Source organism: Macrobrachium rosenbergii, chromosome 44 (genome assembly GCF_040412425.1).
Source record: "Macrobrachium rosenbergii isolate ZJJX-2024 chromosome 44, ASM4041242v1, whole genome shotgun sequence".
NCBI lineage: Eukaryota > Metazoa > Arthropoda > Malacostraca > Decapoda > Palaemonidae > Macrobrachium > Macrobrachium rosenbergii.
In genome coordinates, this window is record NC_089784.1 from 1,580,504 (window position 1) to 1,593,099 (window position 12,596).

At 36.0% G+C, this 12,596-nt stretch overlaps 1 protein-coding gene across 1 annotated transcript in view; it reads left to right on the forward strand.

Moving 5' to 3' along the window:
- The window catches only part of LOC136829256 (uncharacterized), a 96,143-nt gene extending 83,818 nt beyond the window's left edge, over nt 1–12,325 (forward strand). Inside the window, 4 exon segments of the mRNA XM_067087600.1 lie at nt 5,553–5,691; nt 7,185–7,373; nt 8,239–8,379; nt 10,126–12,325. Of these exon segments, the coding sequence (XP_066943701.1) occupies nt 5,553–5,691; nt 7,185–7,373; nt 8,239–8,379; nt 10,126–10,272 (616 nt within the window). The 3' untranslated portion in view covers nt 10,273–12,325.
- The last annotated feature ends 271 nt before the right edge of the window (nt 12,326–12,596 follow it).

A 12,596-nucleotide genomic window follows, 5' to 3' on the forward strand; every position in this document is an offset into this window, starting at 1 on the left:
TTCTCAGCTGTGGTGAGAAAGTGGGTTATTGTGTAGACTTCAGACAGTCCTACTTAACGCATTATTGGTCCCACAAAAAAAAAAAAAAAAATATATATATATATATATATATATATATATATATATATATATATATATATATATATATATATATATATATATATATATATATATATATTTACGAAAGACAGATGTCAATCTTGCCTCTGAATTGGCGGCAGGTGAGCTGTTGTTCCAAAGGGGAAAACCGTTCTTATATGAGAATGGGCCGACATGCACAATTCCTACTAAAAACAAAGGCTCTTCCCTAGATCGTCACCTCCTCGGGTTTTAACACGGCATGTATCCACCTTTGCGGCGTGTTTAGTACAAGCCCGTTGGGGATGATCGTAAAAACAAAAGACTGCAAATATCATAAAGATAATGACCCCCAAGAAACATTAGTTCTAGATAACGACCCTCGAAAACCCTTGGGGGATCACGATCTAGGAAAGATCAGGTAGAAATGTTATGCTAAAGGAATAACTTACCTTTCAAAAGGAGTCTTCTTAATTGCTTCAAGAAATACGAAAGGAGGAAGACTGCTCCACCAACTGGAAAGGAACAGAGAGATGAATTGATCACACCGGTTAACATTCGGTTTTTCCGACAGACTTGGAATTTGTCGTACATAGAAATACATGCATACAATTATAAATGGCCAAGACAAAAACATGCATGATATAGATTGGTAACAAAGACACACATTGCTGTCTCAATAAAATTAACGATAATAGGTTGACATGTTCCTTATTTTCAATAAACAATAATAAAGTCTCAGTGTGATCACATTAATAATTTGATTCTTATTATTAGTGTTCAAGCAGTGATATCCATTTTAGTCATCAGTACGAACTACAAGCTCAGTATGATGAAGAGTCATATTTGCCAAGTATGTGTATCTATAATTCGTGTGAGTTCTTGCATCATGTCAATCAGTTCACACAACTCTTATCTACACTCAATCACGAGGCATTAGTTGTTCAATCCAGCCAGTGGGACTTTGGAAGGATGCCAGACCCTTGTCATATCGCCCAATGGCTAATATCTTTGAGATATTTCTAGTAGAGGTAAATCAATTTGACTAGCTAATCATGATGGATAGATCATCGAACAATATATCAACCTGCACTGTAGAAGATTCAAGAGTGCATAGTACTGATAATGGTACATGGAAGAATTTTGTCAATTACAACCCAGAGAAAATCATCTACGCGCCTGAATCTGACTCAGCAACACCAACTTCATATTTTTTCTCTAAAGTGTCTGTCGAAGACGGCATCCCATACAATGTCTGGAAAAGAGCCTCCGTCCCAAAATGGAGCATTCAGAACCAACGCTACCCATACAATATATAATTTGCCATAGGGAATATTGGCCCATAATATGTCACCCTACGTAAATTATGGCACATAAATGACGTCACTTATGTAATTGCAAAACTTATGAAAGTTAATGCATCTACTTCGTTTTCCTGTTGTTTTCTATTTCTTCTAACTTCTTCACCATTAAGCAAAAAAAAAAAAAGTAACTATCACGCTCTCATTTTATTCTCTAACTTTTCCCAGCTTTTATATTTTACTCCATCTTATATCATTATTATTTTAACGAACACGCAGGTGACTTGATCATTGTATGAGGGATATATTTCACCCTTTCAACCGCCGTAGCCTGTCTTAGCTAAACCTGTCCTATTCAGTCGCCAAACCACACCTTGAGTCGGGAGGATCAAGGTTATTCGTAATAAGGAAATTTAAAGGCAGATGGTAGTTGCCTAAAGATGCATGGCTCTGAGCTTCTTCGGACTAATATATTTAGCCGAGACTTAATTCTTAAAAAAATGCCTTTAATGACATAAAGAGTCAGTTACATACACAGCAGATATATAAATATAAATGCTGTATTTATATATATAAATATATAAATACAGCATGACACTAACAAAGTCCTTCCAAAACGCTTACTGATGTATTGACAGACGCATCACGTAATAGGTTATTAATGCCGAATAGATAATGCATTAATCTGTTTTTATTTCGTAATGTTCTGGTAAAAGTTTGGCGATAAAAACATTTAATTTTCGACTTTTCCTTCATAATTCCCTTTATCCTCTTTGTGTTTCAGTCTTTTCTCATCCTTGGCTGCGGAATTCCCGCTCACATTTCTGAATTCGTCCCTATTCTACCGTTCGTGTATTCTCTCGGAGGAGCTTTCCCACAGATCACATTTCTCCCGATGTAGAATTCATGATGTGGGAATCTGCCCTTTTGATGAAGAATTCCCATTCCAGATTTATTATTCCATATCTGATACGGAACCCGGAAAGAAAAGTTTGCGTCGTATCTCATGAAATTGAAAATACCGACATCGCTTGGGGTTAGACCCGCTGTAGCAGGATTCCAATTTCTGGGAAAAACGGGAATCATCTGTACATTTGTCGGGTATTACTCTTTTTTTTATAACCGAACGAAGAGACGAAATTAATTTAGACGATCTTAACTTATATGCCTTCCGATGAGTGTGGTGTAGTCCTTGGGTAATTTTATGCTGAAATTGGCATTTTTTTTTTTTAGTCAGTTGCATTTGTCAGAACTGCGTCAGGTCCATTCTTGAATGGGTGGCCAGACGACTTTGGCACATAAGCTCCTGTAACTATTATTGAAACTTACAACAGATTTATGGATCCTGGTGGGTGTGGTATTTGGTCATAATGGCCTCGGAGAAGATAACAAGTCGAGTAAGTTTCGAAAGAAATTACTGCCAAGGGCGAAGTTTCAATGAAAATTCTGTTAAAATTCTTTTGTTAAACTTCAATAACTGGAGTTCTCGTAACGAACGAGGCTTTAGGGATTTCGGAACTTTGGTGTTTGGCCAACGCACAAATTTGATGTTATGCATATTTTCTATCTAACGACCAAATATATTCTAAAGACTCTTTCAGAACCTTTTGGATCCAATCGTAAAATAAATACCGCACTGCCAGGCAATTTTCAATGCATCTACTCTGAAACTTTCTATTATTTCCAAATATTTTGAATTAATAACACTATTTTTTTTTCTGCTATGAAAGGTAATGTAATATTTTAGTAGATTAAGAACAACAACATATTGAATTGGTGTTACTTAATTCAGAAACAAGATGGGGACTTTTCCTTTAACTATTAACAACAACAAATTCTATCAAATATGTTGACCCGGTCAGCACTACGATTCCTGATACCTCTCAGTGTCTACCACACCTTACTTTCACGCAAGGGCACCTGCTGGCAAAAGGCCTGCCTAATCTAAACCAGACAACGACTCTAACTGAAGGCTATCATCGTTTAATATTTAGAATTCTTTAAATAACTTTTCCTGTAGCGTAGGTCAAGGAAACAATTAAGAAAAAATGCTTCTATTTTCAAGCAAATGAAAAGAATGAAACGTGACGAAAGAGTTTTCACACACAACTCTCTCTCTCTCTCTCTCTCTCTCTCTCTCTCTCTCTCTCTCTCTCTCTCTCTCAATATTTCGTGTATGATACCCTTGTTAATTACTGTGCCCAACCTTTTTTGAAGCAACCCTTGCAATTTGTTTTCACAAGGATTAATTTCTTGGCTTCAGGCCGAAGTGGCTCCATATTAATTTAGCAGTTTAATAGAGTTTCTTCGGTGTTTTGTCCTGCTAATCCTGCTAATTTTGCAATATAATTTACCGTGTACCTATGAACGCCATAGAATGTTAATTAAGAAAAGGTTTAAGGAGTATTCTGAGAGAGCGAAAGGAGAGACAGACAGGCAGACAGAGAAATGGATTCAATTTAAAGCTTTTCCTTGCATTTTTATTGTTCTGTAAAGGAAAACTATTGTGCCGGCTTTGTCTGTCCGCACTTTTTTTCTGTCCGCTATCAGATCTTAAAAACTACTGAGGCTAGATGGCTGCAAATTGGTATGATGATCATTCACCCTCCAATCATCAAACATACCAAATTACAGCCCTCTAGCCTCAGTAGTTTTTATTTTAAGTTTAAAGTTAGCCATAATCATCCTTCTGCCAACGATATAGGATAGGGTGGCCTTGATTACACGTCGTAGCGGCTGTACAGAAAACTCGATTGCGCCGAAGAAACTAAGGCGCATTTTTTTACTTGTTTATTCTTGAGATGAAAGGATTTGAGAGTCATACACCTATGCATGCGTGTCATCTGTTTATAATGCTAGGGCGGGTATAAGAGACTCCCCTGAGAGAGAGAGAGAGAGAGAGAGAGAGAGAGAGAGAGAGAGAGAGAGAGAGAGAGAGAGAGAGCTAAAAGACAAACAGACACAGACAGCGTACCCCCCTGAGGGAGATAAAAAGCCAGGTGGCTAGAATATTTGATGAAGGTTCTCTGAAATAATTTTTCTTATTCTATAGCAATATTCAGTTTATTTTTCCCTCCATGCATAACGTCATAGGGAAAAGTAAGAAACTATAAACACTGTCGATATTTTCTTATTTCCATTTTTAATGGCATAAGGAAATGACTGGATTATTTTATTTTAATAGTTATATAAACAAAAAAAGGAAAAATAAAATTATGCACGATTTGAAAAGAAAATTGTTTCTTATTTTTTAATCCTTTCAGTATCGTCATAGAGGGATCTTTTCAAAATGTTTCGTGCATATTTTCAAATGGAGATTTTCTCTTGCCATTTAATGAAACAACGGGCCAGTGGTAGTCATATTGTGCTGGTAATATTCTTTCTTTTTCGTATATATATATATATATATATATATATATATATATATATATATATATATATATATATATATATATTTCTGAATATAGCTCATTTTTTTGGCAAAGCATTCTTCATTCAGTTTTGCCTCAGGGCATACCCATTTCAACTGTGAGATGTTTTGGTCATTATTTTTGTAAATGTTTTATATTATATATATATAAATATATATATATATATATATATACATACATATATATATATATATATATATATATAAATATATATATTATATATATATATATATATATATATTTATATATATGCACATATATATGTGTATATATATATACATATAAAATAGCTGGTCCTCTGGTATAGTGGGTAGTGTCGTGGTTTGCCACTCAGAGGTCGTGGGTTCGCGTCTCCCCCAGGGGGGGATGACAGGTTACTGGCTCTGTATCTTGATCATTTACCGCTGCAGTGTGAGGGCTGCGGTGGGGGGTTGAAACCAACATTCTTTGGAAGCTTGAATTTCAAGTCAGTGGCCCCTTTAGTGTGCTTGCTACATGTGAATAGGTTTCATCTATTAATATATATATATATATATATATATATATATATATATATATATATATATATATATATATATATATATATATATATATATATATATGCAATTGTATACCGCACAATTTACATACATCCAAGCTCATAGGAGCGACATCATTTTACAAAGAAATGTCAATTTATCAGTTAACGTATAACTAATAACAACAAGTCAGTAACGAAACTTGTCTTCCCACTCTCCCACAGAGACCTGAAACTCGATAACATATTGTTGGACTACCAAGGACACATCAGAATAGCGGATTTCGGCATGTGCAAGCTGCAGGTTTATCTCGACCGTTACGCTGACACATTCTGCGGCACCCCAGATTACATGGCACCTGAGGTCAGTGAGTTTGCGTAGTCGTAAAGACAGTTTCTGCTGAAAGAATTATCACCGTTACTTCTTTAACCTTTTTAAGCCTGAGGTCAGTGAGTCTGCGCAGTCATAAAGAGAATTTCTGCTGAGAGAATGACCTCTGTTACTTCTTTAACTTGATTAAGCCTGAGGTCAGTGTGTCTGCGTAGTCATAAAGACAATTTCTGCTGAAAAAATCACCTCTTACTTCTTTAACCTTATTAAGCCTGAGGTCAGTGAGTCTGCGTAGTCATAAAGACAATTTCTGGTGAAAAAATCACCTCTTACTTCTTTAACCTTATTAAGCCTGAGGTCAGTGAGTCTGCGTAGTCATAAAGACAATTTCTGCTGAAAGAATCTCTGTTTGGATATTTATCCGACAGGTATTCTGAGTATAAATTTTACAGGCATTTATAACCTGTCTCTAGTGCATTCGTTTTAACAAGATCTTACACATTTAATTTTTAAGGCTCATGTTCGCTAGCTTAATGGAATTATATTACATATAAACGGAAATTATATTACATATAAACGGAAATTATATTACATATAAACGGAAATTATATTACATATAAACGGAAATTATATTACATATAAACGAGGCATGTTTAGCAATTTATAAATTTAGAGGTCATTTGGGGCCTGCATCTCAAAAACTGTACTAGATATACAATATTTCTAAATACAGATGCAACGGTACGTCGATTCTCAGTTTTCAGCGTAGAATATTTTCCCCTTAAAGATTCCTTGAGCATTCATTGTTAAATTTCCCCCCCTCTTTCCAGAGACCTTATATTCGTATTTATTGAGTAGTCTTCATTTACCAGAACTTTTTATTTCCACTTTCGAACACTTTCCGAATAACGTGTATTTCCTTTTTTTTTTTAAGGTCATTCACTTTTCTCTGCGCAATACTTTCCGTCCCCTCTCCAGATATCTCCCAATTTAATTCTTACCCCTTTTATTGTTATCCCTCTTATTCGCTTTATGTCATGTTTGATAATCTATTTTCTCATCAGTTACAAGGCAAATGTAAGCCGCAGATGACTGGAACGCAGTAGATGATTCAAGATAAATTGAATAATGATTCTTTTTCGCTTTAAGCTTTTTTTTTTTATTTAGACATTCGCTACAAATCCGTCACTAATAACACAAAGCAACATTCATTTTCGTTTGATCTTTTTGCTGGAAATTTATTTAAGCACTTTTGGTTTTGCTGAAAAGTCTTATTTGCTTTGCTCCATCAACCATCGATGTTAACGAATTCATTAAGAAAAATAAAAAGCAAAACGGCGTTTTCAAACATATACCTCATTATGACGGGTAACCCAAGTGCCACTTCAGACCAATAAAAGCAAGAAAAAGAAAAAGAAAAAGAAAAAAGAGAGACCCTATTAAAAAAAAAAGAAAGTGCTACAGATAAAAGAAACAGAAAATAAACGTATTAGTTAATCCACTGATTTTTTTTTCTCCCCTCTCAGGTCATCAAGGGTCAACACTACAACCAGTGCGTGGATTGGTGGAGCTTTGGCGTCCTGTTATACGAAATGCTGACTGGCAAATCGCCCTTCAAAGGCTGTGACGAGGACCACCTCTTTTGGCTCATCTGCAACGACGAGCCATTCTTCCCCAAGTTCCTTTCCTTAGAGGCCACGGAGATATTAAAAGCGGTGAGAGAGAGAGAGAGAGAGAGAGAGAGAGAGAGAGAGAGAGAGAGAGAGAGAGACGAAGTGATGCACATATATTTCCTCCAATAGGGTATATATATTTCTAAGTTAAAGACGAGAGAGCGAGAATAGATGCGGTTCTTCGTGAATTTATGTGACAGGTTTCGAACCTGATCGGAAGTAAAAGTGAATTTTTATATAACATAATAATACCTAAGGGCATTCTCTAGCTTCAGTCAATTTATGGTATCAGTATCAGTAAAACGACGTATGAAAGTTAGTGTTTTTCTCTGCTGATGTCGCTTTAGATGGGTAAATAAATGGGTGGAGAGAGAGAGAGAGAGAGAGAGAGAGAGAGAGAGAGAGAGAGAGAGAGAGAGAGAGAGAGAGAGAGAGAGGGGGATAGTATTTTACATTGACTTCAATCCTGTGATAACATTTTCATACTAGAAGGCAAATATATCAAAACTCATATATATTCATCTTAATATAATGTTAGTGTCCTCATACCACAGAAATAAGGTTATATAATATGAGGTCATGGGTTATTTCGTACCCCCGAAATTCAAGACCAAAGGGAGTTTATTCTCTATGCTGATTTATAGGTCAATGGTGAGAGTATTTGGACGGTCTGGTCTAAACGTGAAACGTTACTTTACGCGCACATAGCACACACACGCATATACACAATGTATGTATGTATGTATATATATATGTGTGTGTATTGTGTGTGTGTGTGTCTGAATGTGTGTGTGTATGTATGGGGTTGTGATATTACCCGTCTACCTATATTTGTGTTTCAGAAAAAAAGTGTGATCATTTTTCTTCTGCTCTCTTATTTACCGAATTCCCTCTATCTCGCTTTTAGTTACTGGATAAAGACAGCAACCGCCGACTCGGAATCCCCTTCAGTCCCTACGGAGAGATCAAGGATCACGCCTTTTTCAAATACATCGACTGGTGCAAGATTGAAAGGAAGGAGGTGGAGACCCCATACAAACCAAGACTGGTAAGCGATTAACATTTATTTTGTTCTCGTTTCATTCTATTTTCTCTGGAAGCAAAATCAGGTACCCTGGAAAAGCTGTGAAAGCTGTGCGGTCTTTATGAATTGCCATGATTCACGATTTTCAGTTAAGGATAACACGCCTTGCAGACCAGTAACTTGCAAAGCAGCTTCTTCTGCCGGGGACAAGAAAAACAGAGCAACGAGAAGACTATTTACCTATCAAATGAAGGAACTCAATCAAAATACAGTTACGTACCTGAATACATAAGCACCAAACACAACCTATGATATTTTTGACAGCTGTATATTTCCCATTTAAAGCAGTAATTACAGCCTCTCTTAAACTTTAAACCTTCGAGCATTGACGCCGTAGCAATTCTAAGGCGACTTGCCTTTTATTGGAAAGGGGAGCGATAAACGTCTCTCATTGGCCAACCTGACATCATGACACCTTTGCAAAGTGAGCAGTGAGCAACGGTTCGAGAGACGCAGACAATACAGGGACAAGTGAAAGCTCTATTTTGAAAAGAATATGTAGAATATGATTAAGCGGGATATATCCAGACGAATTTCTACAACACGACAACGTTTAGAATTTGTCGACATCAGTACAGGAGAACAACTTTTAAGAATGACAGAGTTACAACATCTGAACCCTTGGAATATATTCCATAATCACTAGAAGTAAAGAAAATCTTTCGAACAACATAAAGCTCACTGTCAGCAACATATATATTTCCCAAGTGGCAAAGACAGCAAACATTTTAGCCGAGGAGAACACACTTCACTGTCAGATATTCATAGGCAGCTAAACAAATCATGGGGCAGTGGTGCAGTTTTGGCCGATCAGAAATGTATTCTTTTCCGCGGGAGTTCTTTTTCACAACCCACTGAGTACATCTTTCAACGCCGTTTTACTACGGCTCTTTATTTCGCATTTCAAGGCAAGTGTGTTTCGGTCATTGAAATCGTCGTCATTTAGAAATTTTGACGAAATGTTAATGAGATCAAATACAGACACTTTTATCGACGTTTACCAAGGTAATGGTGCCACAAGAATATAGGTCTGAAGTAGCGTGTAATCTTCATATTAGTAGACAGGTTTAAAAAGCTATCCCAAGGACCTATCCTTTGTTGGCTGTTTCGAAAGTCAAGCACGTAAAAAGTCTGCACGGTCAAGGAATTGAATGTAGAATACGTACTTGAAGAGAAATGAAAATATTCAGAGAGAATAATATTATCCAAATATAAGTATTTGGCAGTGTTATAAGGTCGATTTTTATATGAAGACCATCGAAATATATTTGTAATGTTAGTGTAGCACATTAAGCAATCAGATAGCATGAATTTTTTCCATCCCATATCCTTGTTTTTATATATATATATATATATATATATATATATATATATATATATATATATATATATATATATATATATATATATATATATATATATATATATATATATATATATATAATATGTGTGTGTGTATAAATATACAAGTGATAGCTTATATAATTATTTTATAATGTATGCAAATAAAATATAACTCTGTTTCACATGAAAATAAAATTCTACTGGTTATATGAACATGGTAAGAAATGATTTACTAATTATATCAGACAATTTAGAGTGACAAACTCTTCACTTTATATTTTTTCATATATAAGTTAAGGCTCGCCAGTACATAATAATATGTAATTATTTATTTATTTATTTATTTTTTTTTTTTTTTTTGCTCAGCGACACATCTTGGATGTGCAGTACTTCGACCGGCTGTTTACCAAAAGACAGGCCGCCATCACTCCCCTGGACGAAAGCATTCTCGCCACAATGGACCAAACCGCCTTCACGGACTTCTCCTACACGAATCCGAACATCACCGATTGATTCTCGCCGAGGACGAACTTCGAGAGGGCAACAGAAATGAAAGCAAATACCGTAGCGAGAAGCTTATTCTGTCACTGGAGAGAGAGAGAGAGAGAGAGAGAGAGAGAGAGAGAAAATCGTTTACATGCGTAGAATGGCGCCCACCGCTGACGGTGATGGTGGGCAGGACGAATCCAGGAAGCTAGGTCAGAAGAGTTGCCAAGAGTTGGGTTTCCTCTGGCGGGGTCACCCTGGAAGGTGGTTGAGCTGCTCTTCCAGAGGCCCACTTGGCATCGCTCTCTGTAGACCCCGCAAATGTTATTTTGATTTCATTTTTTTTTTTTTTATATATCGTAGGTGATGTGAGTTCTAGGACTTTTTGGTGTCTCAGATTTTGGCTTTTCTAAGTGCTATAGATTTACTCTTTAGTTAAGATTCCTCAAGGTCTAAATATCTGCGATGTGTGACTGACATGTTCTGGTTCTCGGTGTTCCAGACGTTGGCATAGGAATAGCCGGTTCTAAGATAATAATCTTTATGTTTTCAGAATTGAATGCTCTGATGTTCTTTTATCACAACATGTACCATACTTTTAGGTAGACTATAGTTTATTCTTTTAAATGTGAATGTATCGATACACATGACCTTCATTATTTACGGAAGAAAGCTCAGCAGTTTGTCTAGGGCAAAAAATTTCTCATCTAAATAAGGACTATTGAAGCTCTATAGCTTTGCCAGGCCGAGTTTTTTTCTTTTTTTGTTTTCGAAGACGTAAAATCAAAGCTGTGTCGCTCTCTAAAGCTTGGAGAGTCACAGCACTGAACTATAACTTTTGTTGCGGGACAATGAAAAGTACATTTTGAAAGATGAATGAGGAGGAATGTTTTCTCTTGACCTCAACCGGCATTTTAAAAGAAGTAATACTGAAATAAGAGTATTAACGAATGTTTTCCCTTTAAACACAAAAGCCCTTTGGCACGGGCTTGTGTAACCCCAGGAGATGTCACGGTATTTCAAGCTCACTGTGACTCTATTCCTTCAGGATATTTTGGCTCAGCTGAACGTACTTCAACTCTCGAAAATAAAGAACAGCCAAAAATGTTTTGCAAGAATTATATAATAATGATGTATTTAAAGAGGGATGGCGGTGTCTTTTCAATTTAAAATAATGACGTATTATGAATGGAAAGGGTTAGAAGGAAAGACAAGTAAAAAAACAACATAAAAAGAGTTTAGCGCAATTACGTAACTAGTGTTAAAGAAAAAACAAAAATAAAATGCTGGAGCGAAGGCACCGAAAAATGGAACAGTAAAAAATAGACGCTGAGAATAATAAGCAGAAGAGGAAAGAAGAAAAAACACAAAAAAAACGAAAACAAAACAGGTATGGAAATTAGAAAGCAAAGAAGTTATCTGCCCCCAAATCCATCCCCATTTTTGACTGCTCTTTTTCTGGGATAATTCCTAAGACGTCTTATCCTCCCCAGTGACAACATGAAGACAGCGATTAGTTTTCATAAAATCGTAAAATCTAGGATAAATGAAAGATACCAGGATGATCTCTGATTACACTGTGAAACTACGAGATGAAAGATGTCTTCATATCCTGTAAATACCTTGATCTTTGGCAAGTTCTGTGAAAAAATAATGATTTGAGGATTCTGATTGCAAAATGGGATACAAATGGTGCCTACAGAAAAGAAAATAGAACTGAAATGTCATGGACACTGGGTTATGATAGAGAACATGCACTGATCTTTACCTGGCGCGCCTTTGTTACCTACTGGAATTGAGTAACGACGTCAAAACTCATTTTTTCATTCGCGACGAAAAGTTCTGTACAGAGATCAAAAGAACAAGGTCTGGAGAGTAACTTGCATCCGAAAAGACTGGCGTTTTAGATATGCACTGGCCATCCATCCTCACATGTCTGAGTGCTACACCAAAGGAACGAGTTATGTAATGAAAGGTTACTCAAATTATATGTAAAGGCCTTTTACGCCAGGAATTTTTTTTTCTAATAATAATAGACCTGTATGATATATGCATTCTTAAATAAACTAGTTTGATATTTTTCTCTCTCTTCTTTATTCAAAGCCTTAATACTCGTTGAGGTAACGTCTTTTTATTTTTTTTTCTAAAGACAAAAATATTCATTTAGGATGAAGGGATGTAAGTGGGCTTGGTGCATTCCAGCACATGTCAGCAACTAGAGTTATTTCATTCTTTCCCTCATAAAATAGTTTTGGATATTTATATCTACTGTACTTCTGTGATTTTTCGTGTTATGAGGTAAGATCCACATTATCTCTAATTTACAGTTACTGTCCTTCTCTCAATCTGTC